We start from the raw sequence: 26,000 nt of genomic DNA on the forward strand, positions 1-26,000 counted from the left end.
TACTTAGGTTTTAGTTATGTTAATTAGGTTATCTATTTAGTTATGAATTTAGATAGGTTTCAAAATTTGCTGAATTTATATGCAAATTTGAACTGGACATGTGATATGTGGATATGTCATGTTTTGGACATGTCATGTTTTGGTAAATGATCCGAGTTGCCTATGTTACGCCGGAATGTTGATTCATTTCCGTTCCGGTGAATTTCAGGCGCTCGATATGTCCATTTTTTAGCAAAGGTCATGCCGAAATTTCCCGTGAATAAAGGCATGATTTGTGCTACATAGTTGGCATATCGAGTGCTGGCACATAGATTTCTTTTTTATCTCATTTCTCATTTATTCATACTTTTAGAAATAAATGAGGACACTTAATCATAGGAAACATGTCGAACAACAAAGAAACTGGGCCTTCTGACCAAGATGCAGACGAGATGGATTATGAGGGTGAACAAGACTACCTCGACTTTTTGACTGCTAAGCAAGGTTTGCAGGTCCGCCTCGATGATGGTACTGACGCCGACACCGACACCGACGGCACCGGCACCGATGGCGGCGCCGAGACCGATGGGGAAGGTACCGCCGGGGAAGATACCAGCGCCGATGCCGGTACCGAAAAGAGGCATAAGAAGAAGAGGATACGAAAACCTAACAAACTAGGGATTGGACGACTTGTGATCACAAAGATGGCACCTGGCAAGTTTGAGCCATTAGAGCCGGAAGAACCTCGCAAGTGCTATGGGAACCAAGTAGGATGCATCCTACGGGAATGCGCGAGCATCAATGACGATGACTTAAGGAGTAAAGAACATTTGACGTAGTTGCTCCTAACGAAGTTGCACAAGAGATTCAAGTTCCCCGATCGGGATGATAACATAGAACAACCGTGGGATGATCCGAAGATGAAAAAGATTAACAATCACGCCATGGGCATGTTCAGCAATGATTTGGCCTCCTGGAAATCGAGGGTGAAACGAGCTATTGAGGCTGAGGAACCCCTGTCCAAGATTTTGGAGGAAAATCCGACACTTACGGAAGAGGAGTTCGAAAAGTTCAAGGACATTTGCGCTACCGAGGACGCCAAGGCTAAGGCTGCGAAATTTAAGAGCCTTCAGCAAAGGAACACGGGGAAGCATCGCCTTGGAAGCCGTGGCTACCTCGGTAAAAGGCCCATATGGGATAAGGAGGACGCGGAACGTGAAGCCGCGGGTCTCCCAGACCCCTTCGCGAAGTTCACCAACCCCTTGGAGCATGACTTCATCAGGGCCCGCTACAAGTGGGACAAGGAGAAAAAGGGTTTTTACACGGACAAGATCACGAGGAAATTGATTAGACTACTGGAGAAGCAACACCAGCTTGCAGCCAAAACCGTACTTCTCCGATGAGGCCCAAGTGGGACACCCCTCTCAACCGGGCCTTGAACGAACTTAAGGGACTCCCTTTGGGCCAGCGGCCGCAATATGGTCGTGTGCACGGCGCTGGAGATGGCGCCACGTGGAAGGTGTTTTACAACGAGGGCCCGGAGGCCAAGAAGCAGAAAAAGAAGTTTAGTCAGGCGGACATCGACGCGAAGGTGAAGCTTGCGGTCGAGAAAAAAGCAGCTGAGGACGCGAAAAAAGCAGCCGAGGACAAATATGAGTTGCTACAACAGGCAGTCAATGCAGCTGTAACTGCCTGCAGAAATGATTTTGCTACTAACTTGGTTCCAGTTATCATCAACTGGACGAAGGAAAATCCAGACAAGACGGTACATGATTTCCCGTTGCCCAGTTTCATCGGGAGCAACTCCATGAACAACAACACCATCGCACCATCACTTGCTCACGCAACTGGGCCTCCTCTCGCAGCCGCTCCCGCTCATAGCAGCCCGTCCTTAGTCTCTGGCGCGCTTGGTGGGCCTTCGTCTTTGGTTGAGCTCGACGCCGTCACGGTAATTACATGTCGCACCAACATATATATATATATAATATTCCATTTTTGTTGCCTTTCGGATGTTTTACGCCGCAGACATATGTGTTTGCAGGCGAAAGAAACCCCGTGCATCATACTCTACTTGATCAAAGGCCAGAAGGTGGACGTGGGAAAGGGGATGTAAATGGACCCCTTGCAACCCACGTTCCACAACCAGCCGATCCCTGCTGGGCACTTCAGGGTTAGCTTGTCCAGTGTGAAATCAGGGCACGAGGATTTGCCTCCTCCAGTACAGCATGTGGGAGCGGACAATGAGACCCCGCCGCGGATTGGAAGCTGCAAGGGTTGGGTGCTGCTATGGCCAAAGAATCTTATTCGTCTGGAGCCGGCCGAGAGCACACCAATAACCACACATCAACAAGCATGTGCAGAGACCACCACCCCGCCTACGCAATTACCAGCTCCTGTAGTGTCGGGTGAGAGCAGTGGACGACATGATGAAGGGGGTGCAATAGTGCTGGCTGATGTAATTTGTCCTGTAGAACAGAGAATGGATGATGAGACGGAGGTCGACCCTATGGATTTCCTCAATACAAACGTGTATGACTGTGACATAGAATTGATGAGTCAACCATATGACGAATCGGGCTATCAGCTTGCTAATGAGGGTATGGATGATATGCCCGGGCAGGAAGGTCGTAGCAGGGATTGCAAAAAGTCTCTCTTCATGAAATCCTCATAGGACACACCTGAAGATGCCGCCTCAACACAGGCTCAACTATCCCAGCGCGAGGGTCGTACAATACTTAGCCCGGGAACACTGGGGCAGGGGTTAAGGAAGGGTCTAGAAGGTGTGCCCAAGAAAAAGGAGAGAAAGAGATCGGGGAAGATAGCTGCCTCCAAACAAGCTAGAGCACATAGCAGCCAAACGATGCATTCTGAAGAGCGTGTACCCGTGAAAGGTGCGGCCATGTTCCATCTCACGGGCGAGCCGATGCTACCGCCGAAACCACTGGAGGCACTATCATGGGATCTCAGGAGACTGCACGACCATGTGCTGTCGACTGAGAAAAGCCTACTAGCCTTAAAGGATCCAGGATATCCGACATACGCGGCTCGTGTGCCTGAGGGGAAGTGCTATGTCGAGACACGGCCCGCGGAGGTGTTCTTCCTGCGGTTTGACCATATCTTTGAGATGTTTCTGACAAGGCGGCTCGATTTTACAATCGTCCGCCTTTTTGCGCTACATATGAGCTCTGTCATGAACAGTGAAGAAGTCTCACAAATCTGTGTGGCGGATCCGTACTACATGCACGAGTCTTTCTTGAGTCTCGGCGACTTTGAGCGTGAAACTGCTAGGGACTACCTCCAAAACTTCATGGTACAGAATAAGGACCGGGAAATTGTCCTCGTGCCTTATCATCCAAAGTAAGTCAGTTTCGAACAACCCTTTCATACATTTCAATCATTCCTTCTCTCTCTATGGGGAATAATTTGAGGTGTCTTTTCCCCGCAGCAACGGGCGCGCCGTCTTTATCGTTCTTTATCCGCAAGTCTCCCACACCGTGTATTTTGACCCTTCCAGAGACTACGAGAAAAAAGACTACACCCACATAATGAATATTCTAGATGATGCTCTCCAAGGCTTCAGCTTTAGAGGTGGCCACATGCAGATCAGGAAACAAAGGAACAAGAAGATGGGTTTCGCGCATAAAACTAACTTCTCCTGCATCCAAGTCCCAAAACCAAGCAAGAAGGATGGATTGTACATCCTCCATCTCATGAATCAGTTCAACACGGATCACCAAAAGCTTCGCATGAGAAGCAGAAATGATGATCATATCCACAAGTGGCTAGAATCTCATGGAGAAGCGGATTATAAACTTAGAGATGACTTCTTTCGCATCCAAAGCGACATTGCGACGATCATCATGAAAGAAGTCGTCGATGAGAAGGGGATGTTCCACCACGGCCCTATATCGCGAGCTGACGTCCGAACTCGCATAGGCATGCAACGTCTAGACCTCACGCCGTTCAAGAAGCTAGGGTCCATCCTCGATGATATGGAAGGATGGAACTTCTAGTGATTTATGATGCCGATGATGATGATATGTGTCGGTTGAACTTGTATACTATTTGTAGTGATGCAACTTTGTGATGTCCACGATCCCTGCCGAACTTGTGTAACGCTACTTTGTTAGTTTGCGTACGATGACCTGCATACCTCTAGTTAATTAATTTGCATACTGTATGTTGCATCTAGTTGCTAACCCTTTCTTTTTCGGTGTTCTCTAGTATATTTTGTTGCATATATATGATTGTACATCCTCTTCATGAACATGCATCTCTAACAGGTACCTAGTTTCTTGATGGCGAGATGGAACTACTATGTCGTGTACAAAGGGAAGGTTTCGGGGGTGTACAACGAGTGGTATGAGTGTCAGGCGCAAGTGAGTGGGTTCTCAGACGCCAGCCATAAAGGCTTCAAAAGCAGACAAGAAGGAGAAGCTAGTTACTTGAGGTTCACGCTAGTGCGAGAGAGGACTCGTAACCGCCATCTCATGTACTGCATAGTTCCGCTCTCACTCAGTGATAGCTCTTCTCGCGTATACCTTTTGTTTAGATGGATGACGTTGTAGTTGCAAGTATTCGAGACTTGCATGTATCGCTATTTTTGAGATGATGACAAGATACCACTTTGTGTTGGATGATGATTATGACGAGACTATTTGTATGTATATGCTATGATTACATTTGTGGTCTCGCAGGCATTTGTATGTGTATCATGATGACATTTGTATGTGCTAAAGATTCTTCTATAAAGCCTGTTCAAATACAAAACAAATATGCCGAAAAAAACAAAAAACTACTAAAATTAGCAGTAGCGAGTGCAGAAAAGTTAGCAGCAGCGCGGTTGTAGCAGTAGCGCGCACAGGGGAAGCGCGCTATAGCTATTAGCAGCAGCGAGGTTCCTTTAAGCGCGCTGCTGCAACACTTGTGTAGCAGTAGCGCAGGTGGACCAGCGCTACTGCTATACGTTAGCTGTAGCGCCTTATTGGTAGCGCGGGTACCCGCGCTGCTGATAGGCCTAAAACCCGCGCTGCTGCTAGCCTTTTCCCTAGTAGTGTGTTCATGATCAGGTTGCTTAAAATTCATAATATCGTTTCTAAGAGGGATGATCTTAGCGGAGGAAAATACTTAGAGATAAAAGCATCTTTGCACTTGTTCCATGAATCAATACTATTTTTAGGCAAAGACAAAAACCAAGCTTTAGCACGATCTCTAAGCGAAAAAGGAAATAGCTTCAATTTAACAATATCATTATCCACATCTTTATTCTTTTGCATGTCACACAAATCAACGAAGCTATTTAGATGGGTAGCGGCATCTTCACTAGGAAGGCCGGAAAATGGATCTTTCATAACAAGATTCAGCAAAGCAGTATTAATTTCACAAGATTCAGCATCGGTAAGAGGAGCAATCGGAGTGCTAATAAAATCATTGTTGTTGGTATTGGTGAAGTCACACAATTTAGTATTATCTTGAGCCATCGTGACAAGCAAGCAAACTAACACACAAGCAAACAAAAAGCAAGCGGGCAAAAAGAGGCAAATAGAGAGGGAGGATAGAGAGAGGGCGAATAAAACGGCAAGGGCGCAGTGGGGGAGAGGAAAACGAGAGGCAAATGGCAAATAATGTAATGCGGGAGATAAGGGTATGTGATGGGTACTTGGTATGTTGACTTTTGCGTAGACCTCCCCCGCAACGGCGCCAGAAATCCTTCTTGCTACCTCTTGAGCACTGCGTTGGTTTTCCCCGAAGAGGAAGGGATGATGCAGCAAAGTAGCGTAAGTATTTCCCTCAGTTTTTGAGAACCAAAGTATCAATCCAGTAGGAGGCTACGCGCGAGTCCCTCGTACCTGCACAAAACAAATAAATCCTCGCAACCAACGCAAATAGGGGTTGTCAATCCCTATAAGGCCACTTACGAGAGTGAGATCTGATAGATATGATAAGATAATATTTTTGGTATTTTTATGATAAAAGATGCAAAGTAAAATAAAGGCAAAGTAAATAGCAAAGGAAATAACTAAGTAGTAGGAGATCAATATGATAAACATAGACCCGGGGCCATAGGTTTCACTAGTGGCTTCTCTCGAGAGCATAAGTATTCTACGGTGGGTGAAAAATTACTATTGAGCAATTGACAGAATTGAGCATAGTTATGAGAATATCTAGGTATGATCATGTATATAGGCAGCATGTCCGAGACAAGTAGACCGACTCCTGTCTGCATCTACTACTATTACTCCACTCATCGACCACTATCCAGCATGCATCTAGAGTATTAAGTTAAAAACAGAGTAACGCCTTAAGCAAGATGACATGATGTAGAGGGATAGACTCATGCAATATGAAGAAAACCCCATCTTGTTATCCTCGATGGCAACAATACAATACGTGCCTTGCTGCCCTTACTGTCATCGGGAAAGGACACCGCAAGATTGAACCCAAAGCTAAGCACTTCTCCCATTGCAAGAAAGATCAATCTAGTAGGCCAAAGCAAACTGATAATTCGAAGAGACTTGCAAAGATAACCAATCATACATAAAATAATTCAGAGAAGATTCAAATATTATTCATAGATAGACTTGATCATAAACCCACAATTCATCAATCTCAACAAACACACCGCAAAAAGAAGATTACATCGAATAGTTCTCCACGAGAGAGGGGGAGAACATTGTATTGAGTTCCAAAAAGAGAGAAGAAGCCATCTAGCTACTAACTATGGACCCGTAGGTCTGAGGTAAACTACTCACACTTCATCGGAGAGGCTATGGTGTTGATGTAGAAGCCCTCCGTGATCGATGCCCCCTCCGGCGGAGCTCCGGAACAGGCCCCAAGATGGAATCTCGTGGATACATAAAGTTGTGGCAGTGGAATTAGGGTTTTGACTCCGTATCTGATCATTTGGGGGTACGTGGATATATATATAGAAGGAAGGAGTACGTCGGTGGAGCAACAGGGGGGCCACGAGGGTGGAGGGCGCGCCTGGGGTAGGCAGGCGCGCCCCCCTACCTCGTGGCCTCCTGTTTCTTTTCTTGACGTAGGGTCCAAGTCTCTCTGGTCTTATTCGTTGAGAAAATCACGTTCCCGAAGGTTTCATTCCGTTTGGACTCCGTTTGATATTCCTTTTCTTCGAAACCCTAAAACAGGCAAAAAAACAGCAATTCTGGGCTGGGCCTCCAGTTAATAGGTTAGTCCCAAAAATAATATAAAAGTGGATAATAAAGCCCAATAATGTCCAAAACAGTATATAATATAGCATGGAGCAATCAAAAATTATAGATACGTTGGTGACGTATCAGTGACTTAAGTCATCAACGTCCGGAGGTCTGACGTATGTGCCTTGGAAGTTGTTGCCAAAGGCGTCTTCTAGGTCCTCCCAGCTGCTAATAGAGTTTTCAGGCAGGCTGTTCAACCAGTGCCGAGCTGGTCCCTTGAGTTTTAGGGGGAGGTATTTGATGGCATGAAGATCATCACCGCGGGCCATATGAATATGGAGAAGGAAGTCCTCAATCTATACCGCGGGATATGTTGTTCCATTGTATGATTCAATATTCACAGGTTTGAACCCTTCTGGGAACTCATGTTCCATTACTTCGTCAGTGAAGCAGAGGGGGTGTGCGACGCCTCTATATCGGGCCAGGTCGCGACATAGTTCGGATGAAGTCCTTCTGTGGATTTCGGCCCGGACGTGATTATTTTTGTCATGTTCGGCTTGATAGCTGTCTTCGCGCGTCGGGCACGCCCCCGTGATTCGTAGATCAATCTGGCCGGGCCTGCTTTATTCTTCAGGTCCTGCCGCAGGTCATATGTGTATCTCTGAGTTGTTGTGTCTCTACCTTTACGGCGAGATAGTATGGGCCGGTGTTCGGCTTGAGTTGTTGTTTTGTCCCGGCCACGTGGTGGTCGGTCGGCCGCATTACGCGCCGCTGGTACGGGCTCAAGTGCCTTGTCGTTGAATTGAGGTAGCAGTTTACGCTTCGGGTAACTTTTTGTTGGGTGCACGAGGCCGTACTCCTCGACTGCCAGGACATTAGTCCATCTGTCGTTGAGTAGATTTTGATCAGCTTGAAGTTGTTGATGTTTCTTTTTCAGGATCCTTGAAGTGGCTATTAGCCGTTGCTTAAAGCGCTCCTGCTCGAGAGGTTCCTCGGGCACGATAAAGTCTTCGTCGCCAAGGCTCACCTCATCCTCGGAGGGTGGAAGGTGATTACTGTCCTCCGAGTCTTTGTTTGCGGCCTGTTCATCAGGGCTAACTTGCCCATCCTCCCGATCGTCTTGTTTAGAGTTTTGCTCGACGGGGTTTTCTTGGTCTTCGGCATTGTCCGGAGTATTGTTGTCTCTCGTGTCGGTATTGTTGTCTTTGCTACGGCGTGATTTAGAGCAGCGCCGTCGGCATTTTGGTTGTATCTCGGGAGGTTTATCCTCTACTGGATTTTTCTCATTATCGTTGTCACCCTCCTTGGGTGTATCCACCATGTACACGTCATACGAAGAGGTGGCCGTCCAGCGTCCGGTAAACGGTGGGTTTTCGGCCTGCTCCTCTCCGGCATCGTCGTCCATACCGTCGATGTCTTCAGAGCTGTACTCGAGCATGTCAGTTAAGTCCTCGACGGTGGCTATGAAGTGGGTGGTGGGTGGGACGTAAAATTCCCCGCTCTCAGCCCCTAGTCCAGGCTGGGCGTAGTTCGAACGTTGCTCCTCCGTAATGACGAGGGATCGCATCAAGTCCAGAGCCTCACTTAAAGGCGAGGTTTGGCCAGAGAGAAGAGAATCTGTGGAGTACGGCGGGAAGGGGATTCCTCGGCCGAGCTCACGCGAAGCTGACTTCGAGAGTTCGGAGTCAGTGTCCGGGGAAGAGTCCGGCTTTGTGATGGTTGCCAGCGACGCTGCTTCCTCCGGCTCTCCCGTACTGGGCTTAATGGCCACAGATAGTCCGGCGGGTTTAGAAATCCCGTCTTCGGACTTGGCGATGCGCTCTGGCTCTAAGGCCAGAGCGGAGGTTGGGGTCGTGAATCCTTGGAAGATCAAGTCTCCTCGGATGTCAGCGACATAATTCAAGTTTCCAAAACTAATCTGGTGACTTGGGGCGTAGTTGTCGATCTGCTCTAGATGGCCAAGCGAGTTGGCCCGCAGTGCGAAGCCACCGAACACAAAGATCTGACCGGGGAGGAAAATCTCCCCCAGGGAAGCATTGTTGTAGATGATTGATGGAGCCATCGAACCTTCTGGCGACGATGCAGCGGAACTCTCAATGAAAGCACCAATGTCGGTGTCAAAACCGGCGGATCTCGGGTAGGGGGTCCCGAACTATGCGTCTAAGGTCGATGGTAACAGGAAGGAGGGGACACGATGTTTTACTCAGGTTTGCGCTCGTACTCGTCAAGATCGCGGCATTCGAACGATGGTGGCGGCCGGCTCTCGTGGTTGAGCCACCTCCCCTCCCCCCCTGTGTGCGGCGTTGAATCTGCGGCGGCGCCGGCGCTCCGCATCATCCCCATCGCTTACGTAACCGTCCATAGGTCGCTAGGCCTTTTTAGGCTTGCCGGCGACGAGAAATTGGGGCGGAGGAGGGAATCACGGCGAAGGGCGGATAGGGTTTGACCCGTATCCGAGCGGTGAAACCGCATATATAGTAGTGGGGAGGGACTTTTTCCGGGCCACGGTAAAAATTTTACGGGCCGGGCCCGAGGCCCGAGATGCGATGTCTATTCTGGCCAGAAAAACAGGTTGAATCCGTATACTTGCCGGAACTATACGAGTTCGGCCCTTTTACAGGGTTTACTAGAGATGCTACCATGAAAAAGAAGACGAACTTTAAGGATGGAAAAAATGAAAGAATTTTGGGCGTGCACTGATGCACAGATCAGCAGAGCAGGCTGCTAGCAACAACTCCTTTGCAGACGTCGTTGCATACTTGCACGCACAGGTCCATCCAGAAGCTTAAAAATGCTTACAACAAGAAAATTTAAAACGAGCCCTCGTGTCACCTATTTGTCTTTAGTTGTCAGCTATCCATTTGTTTTTTCTTTGCCAACTTGTTCTCAGCCATCATCTCCTCGGTGTTCTTCCGAGCACTTCAGTGCGAGGTTGCCAGGCATTCTTCACACAGGCAGGCAGCTTCTTCTTCTTTTTCTTCTTTTTCTTACGGGTACGCAGCTTCGTGTTAGTACTTCATTAGCAATAAATAAGCTAGTAGTTTCCTCGTCTAAAAATATTTGTCATCAAAATGAATAAAAAGATGTATTTATTTACGGACGGAGAAAGTATTAGTACTGTGATTAGCCGCATGGGACGACTTCTAGAATGATCCCTCTAAAAAGTCAAGATGGGGCTGTCATAGCGGAAGCAGATAACAATCCAAAGAGAAATGATGGGCGGAGTAGAGCGATCGAGCTGCCGAGATTTGTCTCCTCCTTTGACCAAACAAAAAAACTGGTAAATTATCGCTACGTAGTATCACGAATCACAGGAGCCGTTGACTCGTTCAGGACGACCCGTGTTAGTTTAACCGGCACGATAAGCTTCAGAGAAGCAGCAGCAGCGGAGATCGGTCCACGGCTTGCACAGCAATCAAACCTTACCGCGGCCGGCCGGCGGGTCAGCGGAAACTAGCTCTCGCCCTCGTGAATCACTGTGTACGTAGTGCTTGACATTCTGCTACTAAATCATGAGCAGAGAAAATTCGGCAACCGGCAGGGAAATCACGAGGGCGACCGACGTCGCGACCTCGCGCCGCTGGTGGAATCAATGCGGGCAGCCCGTACGCTGCTCAGGTCATGATCGAGCTAGTTGAAGACGGGCGGAACTAGCTGGAGACTTGGAGTCAATTTATCTGCACAGGCTGATAAACCAACTGTACGAGTAGTATTTATGTGCGAGCTCGACGCGCAACCAACAGGATCGACGGCAAGGAGGTGTCCGGATACGCAGTTACGTACGCATGCACCTCATGGATTACCTGGTGCAGATCCGTACGAAACTATGGTTTTGCTGTTACTTAGAAATCGTTATCGATCCGTCCGTTGATCGAGTTATACGTCACCACTGATACAGTCTCTAGAAATCGTGATTATCCGGTTGCCCTTTTTTTATTATTATAAATTAAAAACCGCGGAACGTCGAGCATATAACAATCCGGACAATTCCCCATGCATACAATTCAGAAGAAGACGTACGCTCTGTATAAATTATGGGACGTGTCTGAAGATTCTCACCGTTTTCTTTCTTGTTGTTAACGGCTTAACGCGGACACAGCACTGGAGTAGTATTTCCCATCTCGACACCGGGTCAATCGTGGCAAGCAAGGCATGAAAATTGAATAGTACTATCTGACACCTCCGCGCTTGACCCAGCTTGCGCCAGGACACAGCCCCGCGGCCTTCAAATGATCGAGTCGCCCCCAATTTCCACATTCCAGTCACCCAGCCCCACAGAGGAACAGCTAAACAAATTACGAGCGACACCGGAGCAAGTTACAGCCAGGTTCAGCTTGGAAGTTAATCCCCTTTATAAGCCGTTCTTGACAGGGAGTGGTAAACGGTATTATGCCGGAAGAAATGGTGCTCTGCGGCACGGCCAGCTTCAAGGACGTTGACAAGGGCGAGCCGACGAGCGGCGGAGGCAAGCAGGCGCAGAGGAAGGAGAAGAAGAAGCCGGGCGCCGGGAAGAAGGAGAACCCGTACGCGTCGCGCGGGCTCGACAAGTTCTCCATGGTGCTCGCGGAGCTCGAGTCCCGGCGGGAGAAGGTCCTGCGCCGCGTCGACGGCGGCGACCATGTCATGGTCCGGTTCGTGCAGTCCGAGACCAAGGGCTGGGTGCCCATCGTCGTCAAGCTGCCCGCGGAAGAGCCCGCCGCCAAGGCCGAGCCCAAGAAGAAGTGCAAGTTCAAGCTGGCCGTCTCGCCCACGCCTCCGCCCACGCAGCCGCCGTCGCCGCGGACGGAGTCCACCAGCCCGAGAGGAGGAGACGACGCCGTCATGCACGTCGCGGCTGCGACGGCGCCGGCTGTCGCCGCGGCGCCGGCGAAGAAGAAGGCTTCGGCCGCCGGGAGGTGGCCGTGGGCGGACAAGGCGATCAGGCCGAGCCAGTACTGGCCGTTCGTGGCGATGCTGCTGCTGGTGAGCCTGGTCGTGTTCGGGAGGATGTTCGCCATCTGCTGCACCTCCATCTGGTGGTACCTCGTGCCCATCTTGAACGGCGAGGATGGAGGACCGAGATCCATGGGCAAGACCGGCAGGCATCTCGGCAAGAAGGCGAGCGACAAGAAGATCGGCGAGAAGATTACTTGGGCGTCATTGCCTCCTTCACATGGCAAGAAGGGCAGCTCCGGCGACCATGAGATGATTTCGCCTAGAGGATCACATGGCAAGAAGAGCAGCTCCGGCGACCATGAGGTGATCTCGCCCAGATCACATGGCAAGAAAAGTAGTAGCTCCGGCGACCACGACGTGATTTCACCCAGAAGCCATGCACATGGGAAGAAAGGGTAATTCGCACTTAGAAGGTCGTGTTGTAAATAGTCGTCAAACAGAGTGGCCAGAAAGATCAAATTTCAGGTTTTATCTTTCCTACCGTTCTCCGGTTTTTGTTGTTCTTTTTCTAAGGAAAAAAGAGCTGATTGTAGATTTGTAATGCATGGAAGTGTCCATGTACACCAGATCAGCCCCTTCATGTGTGGCTACTCAAACAAAGTGTTCAGAAAATTCGGGCAACATGCGCAACGATTTTAGGCATAAATTCCGTACACTAGGAACTTCTTGGTTCAGGCTGGCCACGTGCGATCCCGATACATCGTTGATTTGATCATTGGTGCATGCCAATTGCATATGATTTGGTGCTTGACATCCTCTTGGATGACTGCTGAAAATGCAAAGGCGTTTAGCCATATGACGGGGATAAACATGTGAATCGCTGATTGGCTGTGATGTTTGATGTCATACATTGGTCATTGGTCTACTTTGTTACCGTTACAAAATAGGCTTTCGTCTCGCTTTTTTCTATCTCTACTTCTCTAATACTTTTTACTAATTTTACTTAAAAAATAAGTAATGCAGGCAAAACTCTTTGTCAGTCGGTCCCTCTCTCATCACATCTCCCCATAGATTTATTCCATCCAGACTATTTTTTTCCACCGCATCATATTTGATCGCACCTTCCCAATGCGCCCCTCAATCACATTGATTACTTACCTTTTGAACCAATTTCATCTTAATATACTTACCAAATTTCTCATCAAAATATAAGGTAAATCACCGCACCTTTCCCGTGTGCCGCTTAATCATATTAATTACTTACCCTCTAAACCAATTCCATCTTAATTTACTTACCAAACTTCTCACAAACTATAAAGGCGGGATTTGGTAAACATTTATTTGCACAACCGCATTAATATGGACAGCTAATTCACGAGCTAACATACTAGAATATTCGTATCCCGTTGCAACGCACGAACATGGTTCTACTATAGATATAAAGCAACATGTCAAAGTACACGATCAAATGACGCAATATGATAAAGAGGCCCTCTTACAAAGCATATCTAAAGATACAGCATGAAGCATAAAACTAGCCTACCACCTTGTCGAGGCCAGATTGATGATGCATGAACTCCACGGCAACGTCATAGGAGGGTGACGGTCCAAGCGTTGTCGCTGCCGAGTCTAAGCATACACACAAGGGTTTTCACCCGGGGCCCTAGCATGGCGACGAGACCCATGACAATGTATTCAGGAAGAAAGCGTCACCAACAGGAGTCACCGTTGCAAAAGCGCGAAGCTTTCGCTCGGAGACTCGACTGCACCACCAGAGGCACCCCGATCACCGTTGCAATGATGGCCAGACCATTCACACCAGATCTGGGCAATCACTTCTGTAGGAAGAGGACAGGTCCGAGCCTCCCGCCACTACACCCCTAGCCGCCCACACGGCCAAGAGGCGATGTCACCACTGCCACTACAGAGCTTGCCGAAAAGCCAACCGTGTAGCCCATCATCCGGGGTCGCCGCCCCAACATCCTCGAACAAAATCATCACCGACGCCATAGCACGTGGACGCCACCCCAACCAATCCTCGAGACTCCGCCTCGACATGGAAAGAGAAGGTCTAAAGCACGCGCGAGGAGCAACCAGCCCCCAACTGAGGGACCAAGTCCAGCCCATGCACTGGCGGCCAGCCCACGTCGTCACCCATCTTCTAGACAACACTATCGGGAAGGAGGTTGGGCATTGCCCCATCATATCTGGTCATTCCGGATCCAAAAGGGGGAGACACCCGTGGCAGCTGGCACCTCTGGCCACCCGGTGACAGGCAGACCTCTGGCCACCAAGCAGTGGCTGTTGGAGATATGCCCTAGAGGCAATCATGTATGATAATATTTCCTATGTGTTTATGAATAAAGATAGTCCTTGAACATTATCAATGATGTGTATCAGCAAGTACGTGACTTGTTTGTGGGACTATGCATTGTATGATGACTGTCTTAAAAGATCCCTAGTCGAAAGGGTTGTGTGGACGTGCAGCCAACTAGACTAGCATATGACACGGTCAATGGCTTGGTCTCACTAGCCATGGAGCATTGGATGCTAACCGGATAATATGGACTTGGAAGGATCTGGTCGGATTCGACGTAGTCGGATCCGAGTCGAGATAAGGTCCGAGTCGGACAGACCCAACTATGAGACGCAGTGATATGTCATCTGTGAGTCTCGAGTACAACATATGTTCTATGTCCTAAGACCTGAGCTGACGCATGTACTCGGGATGGTGACAGACTTGCTTTGATCCGACCAAACGCTACTCCGTAACTAGGTAGTTATAAAGTTAGGTTTCAGGTTTGTCCAGAACCATGCTGCGAGACGTGGTCGAGCAAGATAGGATTTGCCCCTCCGATCAGGAGAGATATACTCTGGGCCCCTCGTGTGATCCGACCAGGATAAGCATGGCCATGCGACAAGGATTATGAGATAATCCGGTTTGTGGTCGGCATCACTGGAACGAGAAACAGGTCGGGCTAGCACAAGGATGACAGACTCGCCTTGAGCCCGACAACATATATCGTGTGGCAAAAGAAATGAAAGTATGATGTACAGGTTCGCCTAACCAGCTTCATAGTCTGTTTGGCGTTCGGCATGCCTTGCTAGAGGCCGCTACCAACTGTGCAGTTCGGAGATGATCCGAACTGCGACCAAGCCAGCTTGAACATAATGGGTCGCGCGCTTAAGGGAAGGAACCTACGAGGTCGGATCCGAGGACACTAGTCGGATGTGATCCGAGCTGTATTCGGATTGTGGCCGAGTAGACTTATGGGCTTTAGGGTCCGTGCAAGGCCCAAGTGTTGAGCCTGCGACGAACGCCTATATAAAGTGGAGGTGCCGCATACTCACGCAATTGATCATTTCGACGCTGTCACTTGGGTTTGCATGTATTGCGAATAGACACTCCACTCGCCACCGGTTGTGTGATCGGACCTAGCAGTCCGCCGCACGACGTTCCTCCTGCACGCGCGGATACCATTGGAGGCGGTGCACTTGCACCGCTCTGGCGAACCTGTAGTGGGAACCGACTACCGGTTGTACGAGGGGGATCGGACGAGGAGGAGACGATCAACGTGGACGCGCTGCCCCAACTCTTCTTCCGCTGCACGGCAATGCGCGTCTAGTGGTAACGGACTGTGATCCATCTCTCGTAGCATGTTCTTGGCTGTTCTGCGCGTAGGAAAATTTTAATTTACAGTCAATGCACCCTATCGTAGATCCCAACAGTGGCACCTATGTCCGCGGACTCCTCGTATCTCACTCCGCCACCACCATCCCACTGCCAAGGGTCGCCACTCAAACATGCGTCATCTCGCCGCCACGCGCACATGGGAGAAGAATGGTGTCGCCGACCCATTTGTCGTTGGGCTGGCACCACCGCCAACGCGCCCCTGCCTCCATTGCCCGGAAGCACCTTAGAGGAGGCCGCCAATCACAGTCGTAGCCGCCCAGCCTACAGGGCTAGATCTGGTCGCGTCGTTGCCATAGCCCACTGAAGTGGGCGTCATTGACCCAATGAGCACGCGCCTCCACATCGCGGTCGACATGTTGTCGTCACACCACCGACGCATCCTTGCGCTGCTTCGCCCGGCACCAGTGCCGCATCCCAGAGCGGCCACCCAATACCACATCGAGGCCACCGCGCGAGGTACCCGCTCGTGCTCTGTGGCGACGGTGAGAGGGAGGAGCAAGGTGGAGAGAGCTTCCGGTGACAGCTAGATCACCCTCCTCGTTGCCGCGAGGCGACAAGGGAAGGGGCGTGGGCGTCTACTTGGTTACTCAACCAAACACATCCTAACAGTTTCTAGATTCAAGCTAGCACATCACCATCTGTATCTATCGTACCTTCTTTTTTGGCGGTTAGCATCAGCACCTATCCTAGTGGACAATGAATGAACGCCACCATGTATATACTTCTAGTTGTTTAAAACGGATGAGTGTAAGTCAACCATGTGTCTTCTAGATGCTTGAAAACCTAACCTTTTCCTGAAGGTGCATAGAAACAGAAACTCGTTGTTGAAAGTTTGCTCTGACAACCGAGGATTTCAAAAAGGAATTTAATTATGCACCTGGCCAACAGCGTCATTTCACGAACGGCTGAAATTCTTGCCACGTGCAAGCATGTGTTACACACCTCACTTCTCACTCAGTTTCAAGATAATCTAATAGTTGGGCCCAATATATCTTGAACTAAAATGGGACGTGGTAACTCCATTGTGATTTTTTTGATTGGTCGGATGGGCAGAAATAGAGGTGCTAATAGCAAAAGTCTTACATCAGAAAAAGATAAAGCCAAAACGCACAAGACAGAGTACTAAGAGCTAAGGAAAAACGGAACTCCTTTGTGGACGATAATTCAGGGGAGGATTCTTGAACGACAGCCGATCCAATGGTCCTGCTGTACACAGCGGATATGATGAAAGGCTCCGGCGACACGTCGTCCACAAATCATCCGCGTCCGTGTAGCATTGCTCGAGGAAAACCCTCAGACAATCGAAACAGATACAAGATGCTGAGGAGCACGACTAACAAGACAAGCACAAAGAATTAAAAAAGAGTGAATTCCGGTTTTTACCCCCTATTTTGACATTTTTGACACTAATTACCCCATTTAGCAAGATTTCATCCATTTTACCCTATTTAGCAAAAATGTTGCCACAGTTTACCCCGTTTAATTTTTTTGAGCATTCTGACTGGTGGGTCACAATTGTCGGGTCCAGCTGGCATGCCACGTCAGTGGTTTTTCCTGACTATTTTTCTCACTGCTGAACTGGGCAGCGCCGCTTCTTCTGACCGGCTCAGCCGATGGAGGTCGCTCGCGGCACGTCCAACGTCCAAGTCGGCCGCGCGCCACGCTCGCCTCCCATGGCTTCTTGTTTGTGTTGCTCTCCCCAATTAACATTCAAACTGATTTTCTTATAAGCATCAAGTTCCTCTAGCATGTTCACCATGCCTGCATCATCTGTTAACTCAATCATGGAGTTCCCGTTGGCCCCCTTCTTCTGATAATTAGCGCTGTCCCAAGGGTTGGAACCCAATTCCTTCATCTTCTCCTTTATATCAAAATAAATAATGAAATACCTCTCAATCATCTCTGGCTCTGGATTCTTGTATCCATAGACATGTAAAATATGCCTAACACTCTACATCTCCGTTGCCATCTGCTTTGTGCAAGAAAAAGGAAAATGAATTAGTGGCTGCAATCATAATATACTCTAATACGGTGAACGAACACATTTCAGCATGCATCATAAGATACAAAGATCCAAACTTCCTTTACAGCTAGCAAGTAACAACACATACTCTTCAGTCAACATATTTGCTACCTAGATATTTAGATATGTAGGTGCATCAGAGTTAGTAAAGTAGTATATTTACACCACTTTAATCTAATCTACAGAACCATCCATACTTAAGGCCATATATGATAACTGAAGAAAAACATACATGATTTTAGATTATATTGGTAACAATTTCTCCTATAATTTATTCAATGGTAATATGACATGCTGATCAAGTACAATCGTCCCATCAGAATACTTCAAACCGGAAATGAGTTTAGTAGGGAGAAAAATAGACAGAAAAAACCCGTTGATGTGGCATGCCAGCTAGACCTGACAAATTGTGACCCGTAGGTTAGAACGCATGCAAAATTTAAAAGAGGGTAAATTATGGCAACACTTGTGCTAAATGGGGTAAAACGGATGAAATCCCGCTAAATGGGGTAATTAGTGTCAAAAAAGTCAAAATAGGGGGTAAAACCCGGAATTCACTCATTAAAAAAAACTTACACTGCTGAAGCCCTCACTAAAAACAGACTCTAAGCACCGCACATTATTTTTTTTTGAAAAATTTCCAATCTATTTATCTTCAATCATGGTAGTATAACGAACACCAGAAATAAAATTTACATCCAGATCCATAAACCACCTAGCGACGACTACAAGCACCGAAGCGAGCCGAAGGCCCGCCGCCGTAATCACCCCTCCATCGCCAGAGCCGGACACAACTTGTTGTAGTAGACAGTCGAGAAGTCGTCGTACTAAGACCTCATAGGACCAGCACCCCAGAACAACAACCTCCACCGATGAAAAATAACGTAGATCAGAAGGATCCAAACCAAAGACACACGAACGTAGACGAACAACGACGAGATCCGGGCAAACCGCCCGTTACTTCACTCTGAAATACTCCCTCCGTTTCAAAATATTTGTCTTTTCAAAGATTTTAAATGAACTACCACATGCGGATATATATATAATATATTCTGATCACAACCTGACCTGCCCCGCTAGTATTACGTTGAACTACCCTGTGAACTAGGTTGAACTTCCGCCAACATTGCCCAAATGGGGCTTGCGATATACCGTTGAAAGCTATGGACACCAATATCATGACCCAACTTAATTTTTTGGCAAAATATAAGCGGTTTAAGAGCAGTTTTGAAAACCATTTTTTCTTCGCACAAAAAACGTGAATCATATTTTCGATCGCATTTCTAAACCGTTTATCGGAATGAGGCATATAATATGGCGGTGGAAAGCTGCTGCAAAAATCGCTCCTTCCACATGTTGAAAGTTTTCTCCAATTCCCTATGGTTAAAGAGTAATTTGAAAAAACGTAAAATTTCATAAACCAAACAGCTGAGTTCGTTTTTTCGATGTCATTTCTAAACGGCTAATCCAATGGAGGCATATGATACGGCGTTGGAAAGCTTATGAAAATGCGCTTCTTTTCCATCTTGAAAGTTTTTTTTCTAATTTTGAATGGTTTAAGAGTAATTTAGAAAATGGTCCAAGTCCTACTGAGTTCGTATTTTTGAGCTAATTTTTTAACCGTGCGTCCGAATGCAGCAAATGGTATGGCGTTACAAAGCTTGAACAAATGCGAAACTTTTTGGTATGTATTGTTTCTCCCAATTCTTTACGGTTTTAAGTCAATTTCGAAAATGGCGAAAAACGTATTTTCGCCGTAATTTCTATAAACTTTATCAGAATGAGGCAAATAATATACCGCTGAAAAGCTACGGAAAATGCGAAACTTTTAAATGTTGATGGTTTTCTCTGATTCCTAGCCGTTTTCAAGTAATTTCGAAAACGGCGGGATCATGCGTTCTGCCTTTATCGCGAAATAGATTCTTCGAAAATGCACCACGTGAAGAACCTGAACTTCTCGGCGCGTGTACGTGAACTTCACTCTGTTTTTCACGTGATTTTTTTGCTCGTAGGTCTCTATCCACTGCTCATAACTCTCCATCCATTCACCGGAATTGAGCAGGTGATATACCGATGGAAAGCTGCTGTAAGCACGCAAGTTTCCCGTGTTGATCATCTTTTCATACTCGCGACGATTTTAAAAGTTTTTCATCTAAAATTCATTCAGCGTAGTAGTCGAACTTCCTGCTGTTTTCACGTTGAACTTCTGTGACGTATTTTCGTTTGTAATTTTCTCATCCATTTCGTCAGTGTTACACAAATGATATTCTTTTTGTACAGACCTCTCTCACAATATTTTTTTTAACTTTCTCCGACCGAGGACTTGAACTTACACAAATGATATTCCTGTCGTTTTGAGGTAAATTAGAGAAATGGCGAGATCATGATTTCTGCCTTCATTGCGAATGGAAACGCACTGCGTGAAGTAGTTGAACTTCTGGGGCATGTTTGTTTGAACTTCACTCTATTTTTTGACGTGCTAATTTTTGCACCGCGTGAAGTAATTGAACTTCTGGGACATGTCTATTTGAACTTCACTCAGTTTCATTTTATTGTATTTTTATTATATGAAATACACACCATATAGTATGTGAACTTCCGATCTTTATCACTCTGAACTTCTCTCTGGTTTGAGAGAATTATTTTAAAACACAAAAAACAACATATATTTTTTTGTATTTTTGACATCTAAATACACGGTGAAGCTCTCTCACAAGAATTTTTTAAACTTTTCCTCGTCGAGCACTTGAACTTCTAGCAACCATTTTTTTCGTATATGAGTTGTTTTTAAAAGTGCAAAAAATGGTGTTTTATTTTTTATTTTTTGAACAGGTAAATCCTAGGCTTTAATAACCTACAAAGTTCTTTGTTATTTCAATTTGAACTTCATCTTTTTTATATTTTGAGTAAAGAATTGTATTCGATTTTTATACCGAAAAAAATTGAACATGAAAATACAAGGTGAACCTCTCTCGCAAGAATTTTTGAACTTCTCCGGACAGAGCACTTGAACTTCTTTTAACAAACCTTTTAAGCTTTTATTTTTCTATACTTTTATTCTCACCTGAAATGCATTCCTTGCAGTACTTGAACTTCTCGTTGTTTTCATTATGAACTTCTGTCACATTTTTGTGTATACGTTGAATTACACGCAATTGAAGATCGGACATCATTTTTGCTATTTTTTAAAACATGCAATTGGAGATCGAACGCCCCGCAATATAAATTATGAACCGTGCATGGGGGTGCACGTGAACTTCTTGCAACAAAAATTAGTTTTTACATTCTTCGAAATTCTATGTTATTTCAAATTGAACTTCTTAGTCTTATTGTTAGATAAAAATATGTTTTCAAATAAGCATCAAACATTTTTTAGAAATGGAAAGAATTTGAGTTTTTCGTAAACATCAAGCTACTCCTTTTATTTTTATTTGAACTTCTTTAATTTTATTCTTTAGTAACATAGAAAACCTATGTTTTTTTAATATTGAACTTCTTTTTTTATAATTTGGACTTCTTGGTTTGTTTGAAATAGTTTATTTTTTTCATTTTTCTGAAACCGTAAAACAATGTTCTTTTTATAAAAAATAAGCATCAAAGTCGTGTGTTATGTTAATTTGAACTTCTTGCTTTTCTTTTTAGATACAAAAAAATTCTGATTTTCTTATCAACCTGCTACGTATCTTAAAGTTGAAGTTCTTGGTTTAGTTTCAGAGACAGAAAAATTGTCTATTGTTTTGTCTTTTAACTTGTAGTCTTTTCGGGGGTTTGTGACCTTTTAGAGTTTATTTTTGTGCAAATTTACACACACACACACACACACAGACCAAAAGGTTGGGTGGCGCGAGACGCCTGGAGCAGCCGGGTCCGGAGCGATGGAGCACCTCTTGGTTTTATTTCTTTTAGTAATGGAAAAAACCTAGTTTTTTTTAATAAACATCGAGCCGCTCCATTTTTAGATTTGAACTTCTAGGAGTTTCTAACGAAGAAGATCTTTTTTTTATACATTTGTGTTGAGATGCATTGTGTTTTGTAGCTTGACCTTCTTGGGTTTGTAATAAACATTGGACTTCTTCGTCTTTTAAATTTGAACTTCTAGGTTTTTTCTAGAAATGGGGAAACCCTTCTTTTTATAATTTTTGAAATGACTTTTTTTAATTTGAACTTCTAGGTTTTTTAGAAAGGGGAAATACCATTTTTAATTAAAAAAATTGAACTGCTCTTACTTTGATCTTCCTAGGATGTTTTAAATAAATTAAATTATTGGCTTTTTAGTTAAAAACGGAAAATCCATAAAAAAATTGTACAAACATACGAATGTCACTTCTTTGTTTTCTCATTTTTCCAAACTCTCCAATTTATTAATTTTCAAAGTTAACATTTTTCTTGGTGAGGCAAATTTTCTTCTTGGTAGATAAACATCCAATTGCTCTGTTCATTCAATTTGAACCTCTTCATTTAATTCTTATAGTAACGGGAAAAATATATGAGTTATTTAGTAAAAGTTGAATAGTCCGACCTTCACGTTTTGTTGTTTTTGAACTTCATTTCCTTTTTTAAAATTGGTTAAATTATATCTTTCCGGTGAAGCTTTTGCTTCTCATTCGAACTTCGCTGGTAATTTTTTTACTTTCGTTGTTATTTGCCGACAATTTTTTTTGGAAGTTTTTAGTGCTTTTGACCTCCCATCTTTTTGGACATGAACTTCAACTTTTTTGTAGTGTTTTGGTTTTTCCAAACATCCCCATTTCACGTCTCCAAACAATCTTATTTTTTTATTAAACATCTTTGAAACTATGTTTTCCTGAATGCATGAATTGCCAACAGCATCGTGTGAACTTGTGATTCTATTTTTTTCGAATCATCTTTTCTGTGTGGCTAGTTGGGTTTTGGTACTCCCGTAAGATCGACAACACCCATCAATTGAAAAAAAAAGCTAGTGCACTGTCCATATAATGCAAGTAGCACTAGCAGTACCAACATATGTTGTTTTTGAAAACAAATAGTAATAACAAAGCCATGCATGTTTTTACTCCACACCTTTTTGTCCTTATCTCTCCATCTTATCTCCTAGAAGTAACCACCACTACACGTTTTATTCCTTGTTCTCTCTTCTCTCTGTAACTTTTCTCTACTCATTCATATGGAAGCTAGCAACTGGATGCAGCAACCCGAGCTACAAAAGTTTAGGCTCGATTTGGGTTCAGGCGCCCGGCGGACCATTGCCAGACCAGCTCGGGGAGGCTGCACTCGGGAGGAGCATGTACTCCTTTTGCAGCTGGACGCAGCGACCCGACATCTCAGTGACCTGAACACCAAGGTGACCGACCTTGCAAGTGAAATTGAACTTCCACTTGGCAGGCGAGGCGGGCGTGGAGTGGAACGATGATGCAGCGCGGAGATGGCTGTGCAGGACGAGGAGGCCCTTGCTTAGTGAGGCGGCGGCCTGCGTTCCCTCTGGATGAGGACGAATCTCTCAACCTGCTTTTTTTCTTCACTCTGACCTCCTACTTCTTCATAGTCTGACCTGCTATGCTCGGCTTGGTGGGAGACCTCAACGTCGAGGTTGCTAGCCTCGAACGCAATTGTTGCTGTGTCAGGATGGCCTCGATGCAGATGGACCTGATGGCACCATGATGAAAAAATAATAGCAAGGAGAGATAGATGCCCGCACAGACTTCTCGCACCCTGTTCCGCGCGCGCCCTGTTTGAACTTTTTCAGTTGTACATTGGCATGTATGCATCGGACATGTGCGTTGGCAGTGGCCTATCTTGCAAGCTCGAGGGTGGCTGAGGATGACATGGACGGCAGCTCACTGCTCACAGGAGCTCGTTGCTGTAGACAGAAAGGAAGGTCGGGAGGGAAAGGACAAGGGGTGGAGCCGGCTGTAACTGGTGGCGGTGCATCGCAGTAGGGCACGCGACCAGCTGTAGATCAAGACCTCCTGCAGCTGCAGGTCAAGACCTTCCACAGCTGCAGGTCGAGGCCGGAGGGATGAGGAGGCGGTGGTTGGTCGTGAGACGAGAAAGATGACGAAAGGGAACTGGAGAAGCACTTGGCGGCCGGTGGAAGACGGAGCTGCCGCTGGCTTTATGGAAGAAGGCCGGAGCGGCGTGTTCAAGGGCGGCGCAGGATGCGGGCCGTGAGCCGTGGCGTCGCTGAGGTGAGGAGCTTGGCTCCGGATGCAGGCTTGGATTAGCAGTCACGGCTCCGTGGTCGACCAGCGACCCCGGATCCGGTGGCAAAAGGGATTGGGTTCGACGCCTGGATCTGGGAGGAGGGAGAGCTACATCTTGATCTAGCACTGGATGTGGTGGTCTGCGGCGGCGCGCGGAGAACTACGGCGCGGCTACGACGCACGGGACCCAGGGGCGGCGACGGCGCGGTGGGATCAGGGCGGCGTCGGAGCATGGGGATCAAGCGTGGATGAAGACCCAGTGCTGCGGGAGAGGATCGTGGGCTACGGGTGGTGGGTGGGCTGTTTTTTTTAGGGCGCACCGATTCAGGAGGATCCCGTCGCCCCTATATAGCTCGCACCGTGATCCAAATAACTATTCTGATCCTGGGATTAAAATAGTGCATCCTGGGATCAGAATAGTGCTACATAAACACTATTCTGATCACGGGATCAGAATAATATTCTAATCACAACCTGATTTACCCTGTTAGTAGTACGTTGAACTTTTTTGTGAATTAGGTTGAACTTCCGCCAACATTGCCTAAATGGGGCTTGTGATATACGTTGGCAAGCTATGGACCCCAATATCATGACCCAACTTAAATTTTTGGCAAAATATAAGTGGTAAAACCGTTTTTCTTCGCATAAAAAACGTGAATCGTATTTTCGATCGCATTTCTAAACCGTTTATTGGAATGAGGCATATAATATGGCGTTGAAAAGTTGCTGCAAAACCGCTCCTTCCACATGTTGAAAGTTTTCTCTAATTCCCTATGGTTAAATAGTAATTTGGAAAAACGTAAAATTTCATAAATCGAACAGCTGAGTTCGTTTTTTTGATGTCATTTCTAAACGGCTAATCCAATGGAGGCATATGATACGGCGTTGGAAAGCTTATGAAAATGCGCTACTTTTTCATCTTGAAAGTTTTTTTCTAATTTTGAATGGTTTAAGAGTAATTTAGAAAATGGTCCAAGTCCTACCGAGTTTGTATTTTCGAGCTAATTTTTAACCGTGCATCCGAATGCAGCAAATTATATGGCGTTGGAAACCTTGAACAAATGCGAAACTTTCCGGTATGTATTGTTTCTTCCAATTCTTTACGGTTTTAAGTCCGTTTCGAAAATGGTGGAAACGTATTTTCGCCGTAATTTCTACAAACTTTATCGGAATGGAGCAAATAATATACCTCTGAAAAGCTACGAAAAATGCGAAACTTTTTCATGTTGATGGTTTTCTCTGATTCCTAGCCGTTTTTAAGTAATTTTGAAAACGGATGGATCATGTGTTCTGCCTTTATCGTGAAACAGATTCTTCGAAAATGCACCGCGTGAAGAACCTGAACTTCTCGGCGCGTGCACCTGAACTTCACTCTGTTTTTCACGTGATTTTTTTGCTCGTAGGTCTCCATTCACTGCTCGTAACTCTCCATCCCCTCACCAGAATTGAGCAAGTGATATACCAGTGGAAAGCTGCTGTAAGCACATAATTTTCCCGTGTTGATCGTTTTTTCATACTCGTGATGATTTTAAAAGTTTTTCATCTGAAATTCATTTAGCGTAGTAGTTGAACTTCATACTGTTTTCACATTGAACTTCTGTGACGTATTTTCGTTTGTAATTTTCTCATCCATTCGTCAGTGTTACACAAATGATATTCTTGTTGTACAAACCTCTCTCACAATAATTTTTTAAATTTCTCCGACGAAGTACTTGAACTTATAACGACAACAAATTTACCCTTTGCATTTTTATCCTTTTTTAATACAAAATGCACACCGTGTAGAACGTGAACTTCTGGTAGTTTATCAACCTGAACTTCTCTCGGTTACGTGAAAATATCTAAGTTTTTTATAAATATTAATCTGAATTTCTTAATCCTTTTTTTGTGAATTTTGAAGCGCTCCATTTTTAAAAGTTGAACTTCTTGTTATTTTATTTTTGAACTTCTTGCTTCCATTTGTTTCATAACGAGGGAAATTTGAGTTTTCTATAATCATCGAACTTCTCCTTCTTTTTAATATGGACTTCCTGGTTTTTTCTTAATCTTTTTATGAATAAAAATATTTTAAGACACCAAAACAACATTTCTGT

At 45.8% G+C, this 26,000-nt stretch overlaps 1 protein-coding gene across 1 annotated transcript; it reads left to right on the forward strand.

Annotated features, from left to right (window-relative positions):
• The first annotated feature begins 11,397 nt into the window (after positions 1-11,397).
• LOC119359208 lies at positions 11,398-12,682 on the forward strand. The gene has a single exon (XM_037625504.1). The coding sequence runs from the start codon at positions 11,526-11,528 to the stop codon at positions 12,468-12,470; it is 945 nt and encodes a 314-aa protein (XP_037481401.1). The 5' UTR covers positions 11,398-11,525; the 3' UTR covers positions 12,471-12,682.
• Positions 12,683-26,000: the final 13,318 nt, after the last annotated feature.

The sequence above is a fragment of the Triticum dicoccoides genome, chromosome 2A, assembly GCF_002162155.2.
Source record: "Triticum dicoccoides isolate Atlit2015 ecotype Zavitan chromosome 2A, WEW_v2.0, whole genome shotgun sequence".
Classification (NCBI taxonomy): Eukaryota; Viridiplantae; Streptophyta; class Magnoliopsida; order Poales; family Poaceae; genus Triticum; species Triticum dicoccoides.

What these genes read in the sequence shown, in the direction of transcription:
- LOC119359208 (XM_037625504.1), top strand. Translation starts at nt 11,526, where the DNA reads ATGCCGGAAGAAATGGTGCTCTGCGGCACGGCCAGCTTCAAGGACGTT.